At 55.3% G+C, this 14,369-nt stretch overlaps 5 protein-coding genes across 5 annotated transcripts; 4 read left to right on the top strand and 1 right to left on the bottom strand.

The window, feature by feature from the left end:
- Positions 1–61: 61 nt before the first annotated feature.
- Positions 62–1,897, top strand: PG986_012649 (uncharacterized protein; the record flags this gene model as incomplete). The annotated part of the gene is made up of 4 exons (XM_066848871.1): positions 62–264; positions 882–1,039; positions 1,095–1,601; positions 1,659–1,897. The coding sequence occupies 4 exons, from the start codon at positions 62–64 to the stop codon at positions 1,895–1,897; spliced, it is 1,107 nt and encodes a 368-aa protein (XP_066695567.1).
- An 863-nt stretch (positions 1,898–2,760) lies between these two features.
- PG986_012648 (uncharacterized protein) lies at positions 2,761–3,414 on the top strand (the record flags this gene model as incomplete). The annotated part of the gene is made up of 1 exon (XM_066848870.1): positions 2,761–3,414. One exon carries the CDS (start codon positions 2,761–2,763, stop codon positions 3,412–3,414), a length of 654 nt encoding a protein of 217 aa, XP_066695566.1.
- Positions 3,415–3,846: 432 nt separating this feature from the next.
- Positions 3,847–5,104, bottom strand: PG986_012647 (uncharacterized protein; the record flags this gene model as incomplete). Its single annotated transcript, XM_066848869.1, has 2 exons — positions 3,847–4,863; positions 4,937–5,104. The coding sequence occupies 2 exons, from the start codon at positions 5,102–5,104 to the stop codon at positions 3,847–3,849; spliced, it is 1,185 nt and encodes a 394-aa protein (XP_066695565.1).
- A 2,111-nt stretch (positions 5,105–7,215) lies between these two features.
- Positions 7,216–8,097, top strand: PG986_012646 (endo-1-4-beta-glucanase; the record flags this gene model as incomplete). Its single annotated transcript, XM_066848868.1, has 1 exon — positions 7,216–8,097. One exon carries the CDS (start codon positions 7,216–7,218, stop codon positions 8,095–8,097), a length of 882 nt encoding a protein of 293 aa, XP_066695564.1.
- Positions 8,098–8,786: 689 nt separating this feature from the next.
- On the top strand, positions 8,787–9,644 carry PG986_012645 (alpha/beta-hydrolase; the record flags this gene model as incomplete). Its single annotated transcript, XM_066848867.1, has 1 exon — positions 8,787–9,644. The coding sequence occupies one exon, from the start codon at positions 8,787–8,789 to the stop codon at positions 9,642–9,644; it is 858 nt and encodes a 285-aa protein (XP_066695563.1).
- Positions 9,645–14,369: the final 4,725 nt, after the last annotated feature.

Here is a 14,369-nt window from a genome sequence, read left to right as displayed (position 1 = left end):
AAAGCCGATGGAAGCCAGACTCGCCACCGACGACTGCAAGCGGAAAGTCCGCCACCTCATCATGGACTTAATGATAGCCGAGACCCTGAGTCCCGTGGACGGGTTCCGATACTGCATCGGCGCCAAACAGCCAGGCTCGCTCGACCTCTGTCAAAAGCTGCTGGAATGCCACACGACCGAGAATCCCGAGGCGTACATGGCGAGCTACGGCGAACGGATCATGGAGGGAGAGTGGGACCCTGACGTCTTCTTCAGGGCGAAGACGTATATCCGGTCGACCCATTGTCGCGTGCATCGAGATAGGGGACTGGAGGGCTTGGAGGAACGGGAGGTGGAATACAACAACGCACTTGCGCAGGCGGAAGAGTTGAGGCGGCGGGGCCCCGCACCTGAAAGTTGTCAAGGTGGCCGAGATAATGATGTTGTGTCGACTTTATCTTCAAGCTCGACATTGGTGCCAGATGATGGACGATCTGTGGCTTCATTCCATACTGCAAGGGATGCTGGCACAACCTTCCATATGTCTTGATTAAATGTTGGCTTGTTGTAGAGTTTGGAGGGTATTAGGGTGTAATACCTTTTTGAGTCCATGTGTGTGTTGAGTTTGCTCGGGTTTGAGTCACTTGTTTTTGCTATCCTGCGCCGGTATGCGTCGAAAAGCAAAAGGACAAAAGAACAACAAGGGCAACATGACGGCCTGATGTTACAGGATGGGCTTCAAATGAACGAAAGCACGTAACAAGGTGTCTTCTCATCGTCCACCGAGTTTCAGCTGTCTTCAGACTGGGGTTGGTATTTCGGCAAGACACACCTGTGGCCAGGCCGTGATGGCTGGCCATGATCTGTAGGGCAAGAGAACTTACTTACTTTATATCTCATAGATGGAACACTTGTAACTTCAAGTCGAGCCAACATGGATGTTACGTAACAGTAGAGTGGAAGGCACCAGTGGGGGAAGGTACACCTCCCACATCAAACCCCATCTACCCTGATGCCTCTTTCGCCATCGACACTTCCCTGCCGCCAAATCTCCTGGAAAGTGTCGAACATTGCCATCAAACGGTATCAGTGCTTCATTTCTTTCCCCCCATCAGAACAACAAATTCTACCCCGAAGAATCGCAAGCCGAGCTTTTGCCAGTCACTCTCCACACCAAAGCCGGGTGGTTCCTTCCAAGATCAACTTCCAGCTCCAACCGTGCGATCATCATCGTCGTACCTCTGCATCAGCACATAGCCAGTACAAGGGCTTTTTCGATATGGAGGACGAGCTGGCTGAGAAGATCGATCAGCTTGGAGCAATCGATCTCCGGCGAATCTTGTGGAGGTTATGTCTTGATCCCAAGCATAAGGAAGCAGTCACTGGGCTCCTTCCGAAAGATCGAGCAAAGAAGCTTGCTAAACCACAACCATCCAAGCCGTCCTCTAGCTGGACTCTTCCCACACCGTATGCCCAGAGCCAAGGGTTGGAACCGCCCAAGGAGCATGCAAGCCGCGCGAGCTCTGTAAATACCACTTCTAACACTCGCCAGAAGTGTAAGAGATGCGATCACTGGTTTTCGGCGACCACGAACACAAACAAGGCCTGCAAGCTCCATCCAGGTGTGTCCGAACTAAGCCTCAATGTCAGTCGCAGCTATCTAACTATCACTGCCGCAGGGACGGTCGTTCTCAATCCAAACTCTCTTATCTGGAGGACTCTGGAGCGCGGCTATGTCCCTAGCGATTACGATAACGGGCTTGGCCGCAGGCTGATCCCTCACGGTTTCCACTGGTCTTGCTGCAGAGGCGTGGGCCCGGACTGCCCACCATGCATTGAGCTGGACCACGAACCCCGACCCAAGGACAAACACGCCACCGGACTGAGCGATATCGAGTCTGGCGACGGAGAAGACTGACGAGCAATGTTGGTCATAACATCGGCAAAGGAAACATTATGCTTCGACGGGGCTTATATGGGAGACTGGCGATTGGTTCAATGGTGGGCGGTAGCTACAACAGCTGGGTGAATTGGAAATTGGCTGAGTTCTTCGGCATCTGAGGCCGAGTCGTGACAAGCGCCTGCCCCCTTGATGGAGTTGAAAAGCACAGCGAGGGAGATTTGGAATTGCATCTCCCGACTTAACATGGTTTTAAGCATCTGCATTTTATTCGGGACCTTTAGCGTTCATGGTACCAGGGGGACATTAGCATTCAGGCTCATTCCGACGGCTGGCGCGGCAGGTGAATGGCCCCGGGCATGATGCCCGGAAGACGCAGATTCGATATAGATAGCAAGATAGCAACCTCAGCGAAGCAATTGCTGAACAATATTACCGCTTGATGATGACGAGTTTCTTAGGAGTGCGTATTGAGTGTTGCATAAGGGGGTGGTGCCCATGACACGTCTCTTCCCGATCTACGTGTGGGCTGTCCTGAAAGCCATGACACACACTGAATATACTTGAAAACGAATTGTGACGCAAGCGGGATCAATTGTCATGGCATCTATAGGTTCCGAGCTCGTCGAGTTGAATCAGCCAGCCGCCATGGTGATCCTAATCGAGTGTCCCGAAGCGCGCAAGCCCTTCCAACCTCACGTCTCCCCCATTGCTTATATCACTGATAAACCTTCCCGAACATATTAATTAATACTTGAGCAAAACCAGAGGTCCTCGCACTGGCACGACCAATAACACATGAGCCTGTGTCTATCAAAATATACCTAATTCAAACAATACACGACACTGACTGAACACCCCTCAACCCCATCGTCCACACCATGACCTCCATAACCGCCGATCTAAACAAGCTCACCCAGAGCGACCTGCGCGAGCTCGTCCTCAAACTAGCAAGCCAGGACAAGAGCAAGACGCTGCTGGCCTCGGCCCACCAACTAGCCCTCGCGATCCTCGAGCGCAACCGCGCCGAGCAGGAGCGAGAGGTGCAAGAAGGCGGCGCCCGGTACATGCGGCTCAAGCTCTCGACGCCGCTGCCCAAGGTGGCCTCCGCCGACCTGCGGGAGCTGGCCCAGGGCGAGGGCGGCCTGGAGCAGTACCGCGACAAAGACGGCCAGTTCGTCTACCACACCGGTAAGTGGCCAGGCACATTGGGCTCCCGTGACCGAACCATCCCCTCTGCTTTGGTACCTGCTTCAAACCGTTCGCTGGCCTTAACTCACTTGCACCGCAAAGGTGAAGCCATCTTCTTCCCCGACTCCATCAACCCCGACGGCTCCGTCCTGGGTCGATACAACTGGACCTGCTGCGGCTCCGACGGCGCCATAAGCGCAGGCTGCGTCTCGACCAACGCCGTCCCGCGCGACCGCCAGATGCGCGTCCTCAGCAACATGGGCTTCATGGTGGGCTTGCGTGCCCTGCCCACAACCCCTACGCCTGGTGCGTTCCCGGACGGCAAGACCTCCTATTTTGACTGATAGATCCTGGGCCACAGGGATTATCCGTTCACGGGACTGGGTGGCTGGTTCAAAACTCACCTTCCTGCCACGGAGGCGGGACGGTTGACCATATTGGTGTCTGCATGGTGATACACATAGCACGGGTCTCGGCAGAAGGCTTTCCCCAGTAGGACGGGCAGATTGTGAACAGCACACTTTGAATTTTCCGACTCAGTTTGATGTGGCCCCAGCAAGAGTAGTAGATACACCACCAGAGATGTGAGATGGCCCTATTCCGTTAAGATGACCTTCTGACCCATGTATCGTCTAAAGCAGCGATATCTCGTGCAGGTATCGTACAATAAAGAAGCTGAGCAACAATAGCACATGCGCGCTTAAACGCTTTTTCGACACTTAGAACACCCGTAACCCGATTACGCCGCCGGTAGGGAAGAAAAAACTACCTACATTTTACCGTCCCACTGTAATCAAGAACAGCTGCCCATGCTTGTCCTCGCTCAGGCGCTCGTTGTCTTGCATGAACATGGGGCCGTTCAGGTCCGACTTGGTCTCGAAACCAGGCTTGCCATCCTCTCGGTGGCTGAGGGACTTCTTACGGCCACCTCGTCCGGGACCGAAGATATCCTCCATCTCAAGGCGGAATTTGCTCTTGGGCTTGTCCTCCTTGATGCGCAGCTTCTCAAAGAAGATGTAGCCACCGTAGAAGATGGGGCTGTGGTTTCCCACACTTGGGCCGCTCTTACCCATGAAGGTGTTCAGCTGGCGGGCCTGCACGACTTGGTCATCGGGGAGACATGCGCTGATGGCACGACAGAGAGCCGCCTGTGTGACTCCGTCCTTCTTCAAGAATGCACGAATCTTCTTGCGCAACTCATCACAGGTTTCGTAGACAGGCACGTCGCCTTCGTCCTCGCCCTCGAGCTTGATATCGCCCGTGTCGAGGGCCTCGGCGGCCTTTTGCTTGTCCGTCTTGCCGGCATCTTTGCCTCCTATCGAGGATCGCGCCTTCTTCTTGGGCGGGACGGCCTTCAAGCCCTGCAGCTCGCGCTTCTTGAAGAAGCGGCACGCGTTCAAGTACGCATCGGACCCCTCTCCCTGGTGGACGCCCGTCTGATTCATGAAGCGACGATAGGAAGCAGCCGAGACATCGATGGCGTTCTGGAATTCGCCGACCTTCATGACGCCCGATTCGATGAAGCGGCGAATCTTGCTCCGGATCTGGTTGCATGATTGGTCGATCTCCTCGAGGCGCGGGTCATCGTCAGGAATTTCGGGGAGGTCTTCGGGACTGGGTTCCTCGATGACCACGGCGTCGGACTTGCGCTTTCTGGGGGCGGAAGTCTTGGTAGGTTTGGAGTCGGAGGCGGGACTCTGGGGGGTGGCTGCAGGCTTGGCGCTATTGGGAGATTGGGCGGCCCCGGCATATTCGTTTTCAATGCCGTTATCGAGATGGGACTGGGGCGGTGGCTGTTTTTGGGTGCGCGTGTCAGTGAGACATCTGGGGGGAGCAAGGGCTGGATGGATGGGATCAAAGACGCACGGGTGCGGAGAAGGAATGATGATGGCCGTTGATGCCGTTTGTGCCGTTGGGGGCGTTGTTGCCGTTGGCTGAGTTCTGGGCCGCCGGCATCAAGCTCGGCCACAGGACGTTGACGTCTCGATCGCCTAGGGGGCGGGCCGGATCCCAGGACCAGCCGGAAGAAGACATGGCTGACTGTGTGCCTGTTTGTCGGTTTGCTTTCCGGGATTTGGGTTGGGTTTTGCGGGATTCAAATGGATTCGGATGCTGCTGATTGCGCTGCCGCGTGCATCCGATTGTCCAACCCTGTCTTGTAGGTATAAGTTGAAGGAGAACCAGGTCTCAGATAGGAAGAGAGACCGACGGTACGGTGCTATGAGATGAGAGCTAAATTTAATTGAAGGATGGATGATTTGGAAATAGTTGTCTTTCTATGGTCGGGCCTGGTGGGATGCAATGGACATGGAAGTCGAGATACCGAATGGAAATAGGCAGACGCGCACGACTGGGATTTTTTTTCTGTCTGGTCTGGTCCCCTCAAGAAGTTTCAATCGCAAAAGGCAAGTGCAAACAGAGTTGACTTTTGACGTAGGTACAGGAAGCAGCAAGCAGCAACTGCACGCTGGAGCGAACTGGAGCTTCGCCTTCTTTAGCGGCCTCTGTCTGGACCAGGACGCGTCTAGCTGGGGGACAGCTCCATGCGACTGCCAAAATGTCAACAATTGACGTCAAACCGCTGTCATTGGCCAGACGGGGGCCAGAAGGGGGCCTTGGTCTTCCCGCCCGCCCTATTTTATTTTTCTTTCGCTCCCGCGCAAACGCTCGAGGTGAGGCGCGTTTTTGGGGGGAGGGGGGGCGCGGGCTGGCTTTTGAGCTCGAGCACCTAGCACCTAGGGCCCTAGCAGCCTAGGGGCGCTAGAAGAACAGGCCATGACAGTGGACGGGCGCTAGAACCTGTCAGCTGAGGTTTGGGCGGTTTTAAGCCACAAGATGCCACTGAGTACCACGGAGTGCCACTGAAGATGTGCCGCACTCGCTCGGCGGCAGCCACAGCAGCAAATGGATCATGCCCACTTGGGGGTCCAAACACTTACTTATGTAAGACCAGGGCCCTGATTAGCCCTGGGAAGCACATCTTTAGCTAAGTCCCTCGCGTCAATCAACCACCGACGAAGATCTCCCCAGAAAGAGGTTGCGGAGGAGGGACCTGCGAACCGCCAAGAGGGGACTGCAACTGTCAGGATCCCCCCTGCAAAAACCAGTCGTAAAACCGGCACTTCTACAACCAACTAGCATGGGACGGCATCTCGAATAAATTGACCTTCGTTTACCAGAACCATACTTATTACATCTTTGCGCAATGCCTTGGGCGAGGTCAGTCCGGCAAACGCTTGGTGCACCTTGCATCTGACGAAATCTTGGCTCGGGGATCAGTACGAGTTCCATCGTCGGGCATCCAGGTTGTCGCGACGATGTGAGGTACGCTGCCTCATGATCACCATGGGAAGACCCATCGTCCAGTCCCGGTTTTCACCATGGAGATCTCCCTGAAATGTGGACTATGCTGCCAAGCCGAAGAGACTCGGCCGACTCTGACCGCAGGCTACGAGACGACGAGATCCGACGGCCAGACACTCCTGTAGATCCTCGCCGTCCCTGTCTCCGTCAGTCTCGCGCCAAGGTACATACCGAAAAGCAAGTCGGTCAATCCACCGAAAGCATGCTTGAGCCATGAAGATCATGGAGTTCACCATCTGCGAAGGCCCGGGGGCCGCAATATGCTGATGCAGCTGCAGCGATTCCATGTTCAACCTTGAGGCCCCATTTCCGCAAGCAATACAGGATCAGCGCTGGCTAGCGGCCTGACAAACGATCAGCCCGCCCGCTTTCATATAGATGAGGCTATTAGGCAAAATGGCCTCTTGTCCTCAGCAGGCCCCATTCCAAGGTTCATGAGACGCCTTCGTACAGGTGGCTTAATTATGTCGTTCGTCCATCGTCGCACAAGAGGGTAGGTTGGGTACTTGGTTTTGTTGCTTTCGTAGCTGATCCTTCATCTGCCTATGGTTCCAACCGGGTTGTTGGCTCCTATATACTTCGCTCGTGTACATCCTTTCTTCCTTTATGGCTTCAGAGAGCCCTACATCATCTACCTAGTGTAGGTCTCTCGTTCTATTCACTTCTACTTCTTCAGAACGTCGCAATGCCTTCCTTCACTCCCCTCCGGCTTCTCGCAGCTCTGGTCAGTGTAGGCGCGACCTTGGTCTCTGCACACAGTTTCGTCTCCAACATCAACATCGATGGTCGTTCCTACCAGGGCTTCCACCCGCTCCCCGGGTACCAGAACCCGCCCCCTCCTGACGGCTTGGTCGACGACGGCCGAGGACCAAGGTTACGTCAACCAAACGAGCTATCAGAGCCCCGACATCATCTGCCACCGCGGCGGCGCCAACGGCCACGGCCACGCCCCCGTCAAGGCCGGCGGCCAGATCCACGTGCAGTGGAATGGCTGGCCGCAGAACCACCGGGGGCCCGTCCTGGACTACCTGGCCGACTGCGGCGCGTCGGGCTGCGAGACCGTCGACAAGACGCAGCTCCAATTCTTCAAGATCAGCCAGGCCGGCCTGGTGACGCCGGCCACGAAAGAGAAGGGTGGCAGTAGGGTGCCTTCTTTTGGGTACTGGGCCAGCGACCAGCTCATCGCCAACAACAACTCATGGGTCGTGGAGATTCCGCCTCGGATCAAACCGGGTTTCTACGTCCTGCGCACCGAGATCATCGCGCTGCACAATGCGTCTTACTCGGACGGCGCCCAGAACTACCCGCAATGCTTCAACCTCGAGATCCAGGGCGCTGGGGAGACTGAGGTCCCCGCTGGCACTCCCGGGGAGAGTCTGTACCGGGCGAGCGACCCCGGCGTCCAGCTCAACATCAGCACGGGGCTGCAGAATTACCCGATCCCGGGACCAACTTTGATCAGCGATGCGGTTACTGCATCGCTCAGCCACCCGGTCCCGACGGCATCGGGGACGCCCGTCACGGTCGATGAACTCGTCCGCAAAACTTCTGCTCCTGGGCACAATGTGATCGCCACCACGACGCAAACGGCGGCAGCCATCAATGCGAAGGGCCACCCACGAGACTTGGGCCGGCGCTGGTATCATCAAGGGCAGGGTTTCTAGAGTACCTGCGCGGGTCGCAACACAAATTCCATCTCCTGTCGCTGTTGCCAGTAGAGCAGCAGACATGGATTCGTGTACATAGTTCACCATTTATCCGCAATGTAAATATCATTCGCTTTAATAACTGCGCGACTGCTCCTGGCGAAGCTGCCCAATACAGCAGGGGATAACAACCCATCATGAGTAGTAGACCTGTTGATTACAGCAACCTGCTACCAGAGCCGATGCAGCATGCCGTACCACTTCGCATCGCACGCTACTGAGGACCGATGCAGCGGGATGCTACCAAATCCCCATGGCGCTGCATATTGCTCATTAAGCCGTCTTAGCCATTTCCCTGTCCATGCGGGGTGCAGATTGCTGAGTCCTTCACCTGGTGCGAGTGCGGTTGCCGCCTCATCACCCGGGTTGTCCCAGGTTTGGTTCCTTTCGCCAAATCTGGCCAGCGGAACGCCATCCTAGCCAATCGGCAAATTGCCCCTCTGTCGGATGGAGCTTTGCCGCAGCAGTCTGCCAGAGACATCCTCACATAGATAAATGCTGATGGGCGAATATATATGTGATGGCTTAATGACGATGGGAGTCGGTTGATTGTAATCCAACCCCATCGCACTGCAACCGGACTGTGATATCTTCCTCCCTCGGCTTGCGAAACAGACAGATCTAACTCATCAACAACATCTCGAGACATGGCCCTCCTCAAGAGCCTGCTCGCCCTCGCGGCCGCATCCGCCTCCCTCCTCGCCCAAACCGCCTCCGCCGCCTCCTCCGCCGGCTGCGGCAAAGAGCCCACCCTGACGGGCACGTCGCCGTACAGCCTGACGGTGAACAGCAAGCAGCGGCAGTACTACATCAAGTTGCCGCCCGCGTACAACAACACGCACCCCTACAAACTCATCTTCACCTTCCACGCGCTCGGCGGCCAGGCCTCGCAGGTCGTCGCCGGCACGGGCGGGTACCTGCCCTGGTACGGCTTGCCCGCGCTCGACACGGACAACACGGCCATCTACGTCGCCCCCAACGGGCTGAACCTGGGGTGGGGGAACCAGGGGGGCGAGGATCTGGCATTCACGGACGCTATGATCAAGACGGTCGAGGCGGACCTCTGCGTCGATACGGAGCATCGGTACTCGACGGGCTTCTCGTACGGCGCGTCCATGTCGTATGCGATCGCGTGCGCGCGCGCCAAGGACTTCCGGGCCGTCGCTGTGCTCTCGGGCGGGCCTATGTCCGGGTGCACGGGCGGGAAGGACCCGATCGCTTGGTACAACCAGCACGGCGTGAGCGACCAGGTGCTGCCCATTGCGCTGGGGAGGCAGATGCGCGACCAGTACGTCACCAACAACGGGTGCACCAAGAAGACGGTGCCGGAACCGGCCAAGGGCTCCGGGACGCACATCAAGACCGTCTTTGAGGGGTGCAAGTACCCGACCACGTTTGTCGCGTTCGATGGGCCGCACACGCCGCAGCCGATGGATAAGGGGGAGAGCAAGACGTTTGCGGCAGATGAGAGTTGGGCTTTCTTCCAGCAGTTCAAGCAGGAGTAGGATTTCGTTGCAAGGTGACTGGCGAAGCTATGCAAGTTTCGTGCGTCGCGGAGACGATGGGGACGCCGGTTTGGGGATGCTGGTGGCCAAGCATTGGTGAAGGGCAATGTTTTCCGAGTGCTTCCGATGTAGTTAAGTAAGGCAAAAAATAACACACGTCGCAAACCAAAAAATCAAGTAGAATGTGATCTGACACCTGGAGCGCGATGTTCCCGTTCAGTTAATGTCCCAGGACCCGCAGTGTAGAGTCTCGTATGGATGGATTGGAGGTCCCGGGCTGCACGCCACGCAGGAGTTCAAGAGCTTCTGTGCTGCAATGAGGGCACGAGGGCACCCTCAAAGTCGGGTATCGCTGATCGACACATTCCATGGTCTGTGAGAATGAGTTCTCCAAAGCTGGGAGCCTATGTGCAGCCCATCGTATCAAGTCCACCGTCTAGTCCGCATGCGTTGCGCCCAGCCTCAGGCGGACGGGCGAGCATAGGCGAGACCTACTCAGGAGTCAGGTTCGGCGAAGAACGCAGCACGCCCACCATACCGTCGAACTTGGCGAGACGAGCTACATCAGTGTCAGCTTATCGTATGTAGTGCATCAATGCCATCGTCAGCCGTTTGATGCAAATCTCGTTTATCATGACAGCCCATCCGCGGCGCATCCCCAAGCCCCCGCAATAACGGGAACTTCTCAAGTCACGTAGGTCATTCGTCACAGCTTGGCCTATTGCGTTTCTTGCTGACGCTTGTGACGCCTTCAAGGTTGATGAGAATGTCTTTTCTCGAGAGAATCCCGTCCATCATTACGAGTTGGGATTCTCCAGGTCGCATCCACTGGCTTGTCAGCTGGTAGCCGGTCAATCTCGAAGAGACTTAAAACAGAGACCTCTACTGCGATCGCACGTGGCGCTATTGAGCCTGGCGGGCTATCGTGCAACCGACAACCTTAATTTGAAGGTGCCTGTGACGCTCAGGAAGTAACGCTACGATAAAACGCTCATGATGCGATGGCCTTGAATGCTCTCAACCCGTTTTATGCCTGTTTCGTGAATTCGTCCAGTGGCTTCGTCCAATATCGATCAACCTTTGCGGCAGCAGACTTCATCGCAGCGTCGATGCAAGAGAGGGAGTCTGGGTCTACATGAGGACCCGACTACGATCGACGTTCTTGACGACTTCATTCGACCATGGCAACCACCCATTGCGGCTGATCGGGTGGGTGTCCAACACTGAATCCGCCCGCCTTCTGGATGTGGTCAAGCCTGCCTGGTGCGCTGGCCCACGGCTGCACGGCGCTGCTTTGCTCGTTACATCGGTCGGGGGGCGAGAAGCTGAGAGTGACGATCATCTCTCGGCCGGCTCCCGGATGGCTTGAGCCGACATCCAGTCGTTGGTGGTTTGAGACACCAGGTGGGCACTCGGTGTTCGGTGCGAAAGCTATATAATATGGACATCATGATTGGGGCCCGTAAATAGACGAGATGGATGTGTTTGTAGACAAAGCCCCGGCGCCTATTCTGTTGTCGTTTTCTGGTCAGGTCAGCAAGACGGGGCTCCTTGGTCAATCACAATCATCACATTCACATGGCTTCCTTATTTGGGATATGCTCATTTGGCCGTTCCAGGCTCTCGGCCGGCCTTGGGGGCTGCCAGCAGTACTGAGCCTTCAAGGAAGCTGCATCGATAGTGGGTGGACAAAAAGTGGTGGTGGTGTCCATCCGCCTGACAATTGCTGACATGGTTGTCTGCAGCATTGATTGCGTACATATGCGACCAGAGCTGCACCTGATAGCCAATGATTCCTCTGCCTTACAAAGGTGGCCCGAATTGGGTGGGCTGACGGAAGCGCGGAAGATGGAGGCGGGATCTCAAAATCATGGTTGGCTCCATCGACGGCGTTTCGGCGTGGCTTTCTTGGAGGACCCTTCATTGATCCTACGGGTCCTTTCTGCAAGTAGAAAAGAAGCTTTCGGCGTAGCTCGGTCTGCTAAAATGGTTGGGCGTTGCATCATTCCATGTCAACGGCAAGCGGGAGCTTGCGATGATAGCTTCGGCAAGTTGCAACGCGATTAATTGACACATGGCGTGATGCGCCATGTACAGTAGTGCTTGTATGCAGTTGCAGGTAGTGCCTACTTCCTAGTAGATAGTAATTGGACGGGCAAATATTACCCGGTAGCTACCCTAGGTTGCCAGGTTGCTTACACTAATGAAGAGCCCACACCAAAAGTGCTTTTGATGACGGCACTCCAGATAAACCGTCAACGTCCCTACTGCGCACGCGGGCCGAGGTCAAATCACCACCATATGATGTCCTCGCGTGATAAAGATAATGAAATCCTCAATCGCAACCACCAATTGGCCACAATATTAAGAGATACTGAATGAGGATGAGGAAGGAAGCGGGTGTCCAGTTTTGGCTTATCCCCGGGGCCGTGCGACAGTGCCACAGACAGTAGCCACACCAAAAATACACCGTACAGCTCCAAGGTGCCGCTTAGGAGTCGCATGTTTTAACCTACCTTTATTTACAGCAACGCAGCGTTATAAAAACTGGGAAAATTCAAGTCGTATACTTCCAATATGGATTGAATATAGATATTTTTTGTGTTTTTTTACGCCGTTATTTGAAGCAGTTACAGTGCGTGGAGTTGCATAGGGGCTTTGGCGGTACAAGTCAGCTGTGCGGTGTATTTTTGGGGTCCCTTCTGCCACAGAGATGAGAGATAAACATCTGACATGCTTACAGGCTGACAGGCAGACCCGATATGTTCCCGGCGATTTGCGACCTTCAAGCAATATCCCGTGTCCATCGGTCGATCGCGCAAACATGTCAAGTTTTGCAGGATGAAACAATGATACGTCAAAAACAAAAGACACCTTCCGTTTCGGCTCATGGTGGTGTGTATGTTGGGGCAACCCGTACCAAACCGACGGTACGGTCGTGAGACCTGGGATAACTGGCTTCCCGATGAGGATAGGTGAGAGACACCCAGCGAAGCAACACGGGTTGGTGCCGAGGTGAAAGAGGAGTGCACCATCTAATCAGCGCTATCGCTGCCAACTTATCTCAGATGTGGCGACCTTGTTGGGATATTCCGGGATAAGGAGAGGGCCAATACGGAGTACCGCTCGGCTAAAAGCAGCTTGAGGCGACCCCGATGTAAGGGCGAGGCAAGAAGCAGAAGAACATGCCTGCATGTCCCCATTTCGAAGCCATAGACGCCAAGACCCTCTCAGTTATTAGAGCCGAGCCAAGGTTTCTGGGCGGCTATGTCGGCCGTAATCTCACGCCCAATAGCGACTACGCGCTTGCCGATAAGAGCAGGTAGTAAAGATAGAGAATGGCCTGCCATTCGAAAAGAGGCATCTGGTCCGGCTTACTGGCAGGGCAGACTGAACCCAAGAGGCGACTTGGGTACATAGATAACTGAGTCGCACCCCCGTCCAGAACTCCGTCCTCGGCTTGCTACGGTCCGGCTGTGTGAGTGATAACGGAGGGCAAGAAATCAAGCTTAGTTGATTAATTGACAAGCATTGACCGAGGCCTGGTCCCAACATAGACATGGTTGGTTCAAAATCGGCCATAGCTTCACGTCGCTCCCTGCCAGCCTGGTGCAGAAAGCGGCGCGCCCTGGTTTTGGCAGTTTTCCAGGGGACGTTGGTGGACCAGTGGAGTAAACTGTTTGTTCACGGCCTCTAAATGGCGCCATGAAGAAATCTAGGGCTAGAGACGGCGGTTTTGCGATATCTGATACAAACCAGAATCCTATTCACATTTTCCAATTAACTATCACAGAAGCAGAGAAGGGATGCAGGCCTGGCCAGCCGGAGGATCGAATGAGGCGCTCTTTGAAACGGCCAGCTGCAGAAGCTCGTTTCGTTTTCCAAGGGGGCAGTAATGGAGTTAGCACATGAGATGACAATTTGAAGGCAAGGGTTGTATTGCAGCTTTCAGGCACTCAGGCCCTTGCAGTGCCAGCGAACGAGTGAGGAAGGTGCCGCTGTTGCGGTTGCTTGCTGACTGCTTCTGCACTATGTTAGCTACATACGGTTTGTCCCGCTTTCCCATGCCAACATGCCCACTTCGCCCACTCGCACCAGCCTCTGTCTACTAGTAGGAGGTCCGGCCGGGCTCCATCTCAGTGGATGCCCTCAATCAAGCCAACTGACCTATCTCGCACCGCAGGCGCCATCTCAAGTCCAACTGCAATTTGCCTGTTGGCAGGATGCTTCAACATCCCTGGTCGAGCTCGCATTGAAGGCCAGGTTCCATAACATGACACCTATTCATAGTGGTGCAAGCCACGTACACTGCCCATTCGCAGCGACAACGGATGTCTCGAGGGCTTGCTGACCGGTGGCCGGTGGTGGCGTTCAGCTGAGTCCAGTACTGCAGTGAGGGGCTCAAGGGGCTGCAGCAAACAAAAACTCCCGGCGCGAAAGGGTGAATACAGCCAATAGGCCTCGTCCTATTAATAAACTGCATAAAAAACCAATCACGCTCGCGTGGTACGGCAGACACGGCGTCCTGTTTCCTGCTTTTGCTTGCTGCATCGTATCTGCGTCTCCTGCGCCTGTGTGCTGTGTATTCCCCGCGCCCATCGAAAAAGGCTGAAGCACGGTTGAAAAAAAAAGAGCCAGCAGCTGAACACTCCAGTCTCCAGCACTGTGCACGGCCAAAACCACCCACTTGCCGAGATTCCTAGTGAGTCTAGTGAGTCCAGTCCC

Source organism: Apiospora aurea, assembly GCF_038362705.1.
Source record: "Apiospora aurea strain CBS 24483 chromosome Unknown utg000008l_segment0_segment0, whole genome shotgun sequence".
Classification (NCBI taxonomy): Eukaryota; Fungi; Ascomycota; class Sordariomycetes; order Amphisphaeriales; family Apiosporaceae; genus Apiospora; species Apiospora aurea.
This window is presented reverse-complemented; position numbering and strand designations above follow the sequence as displayed.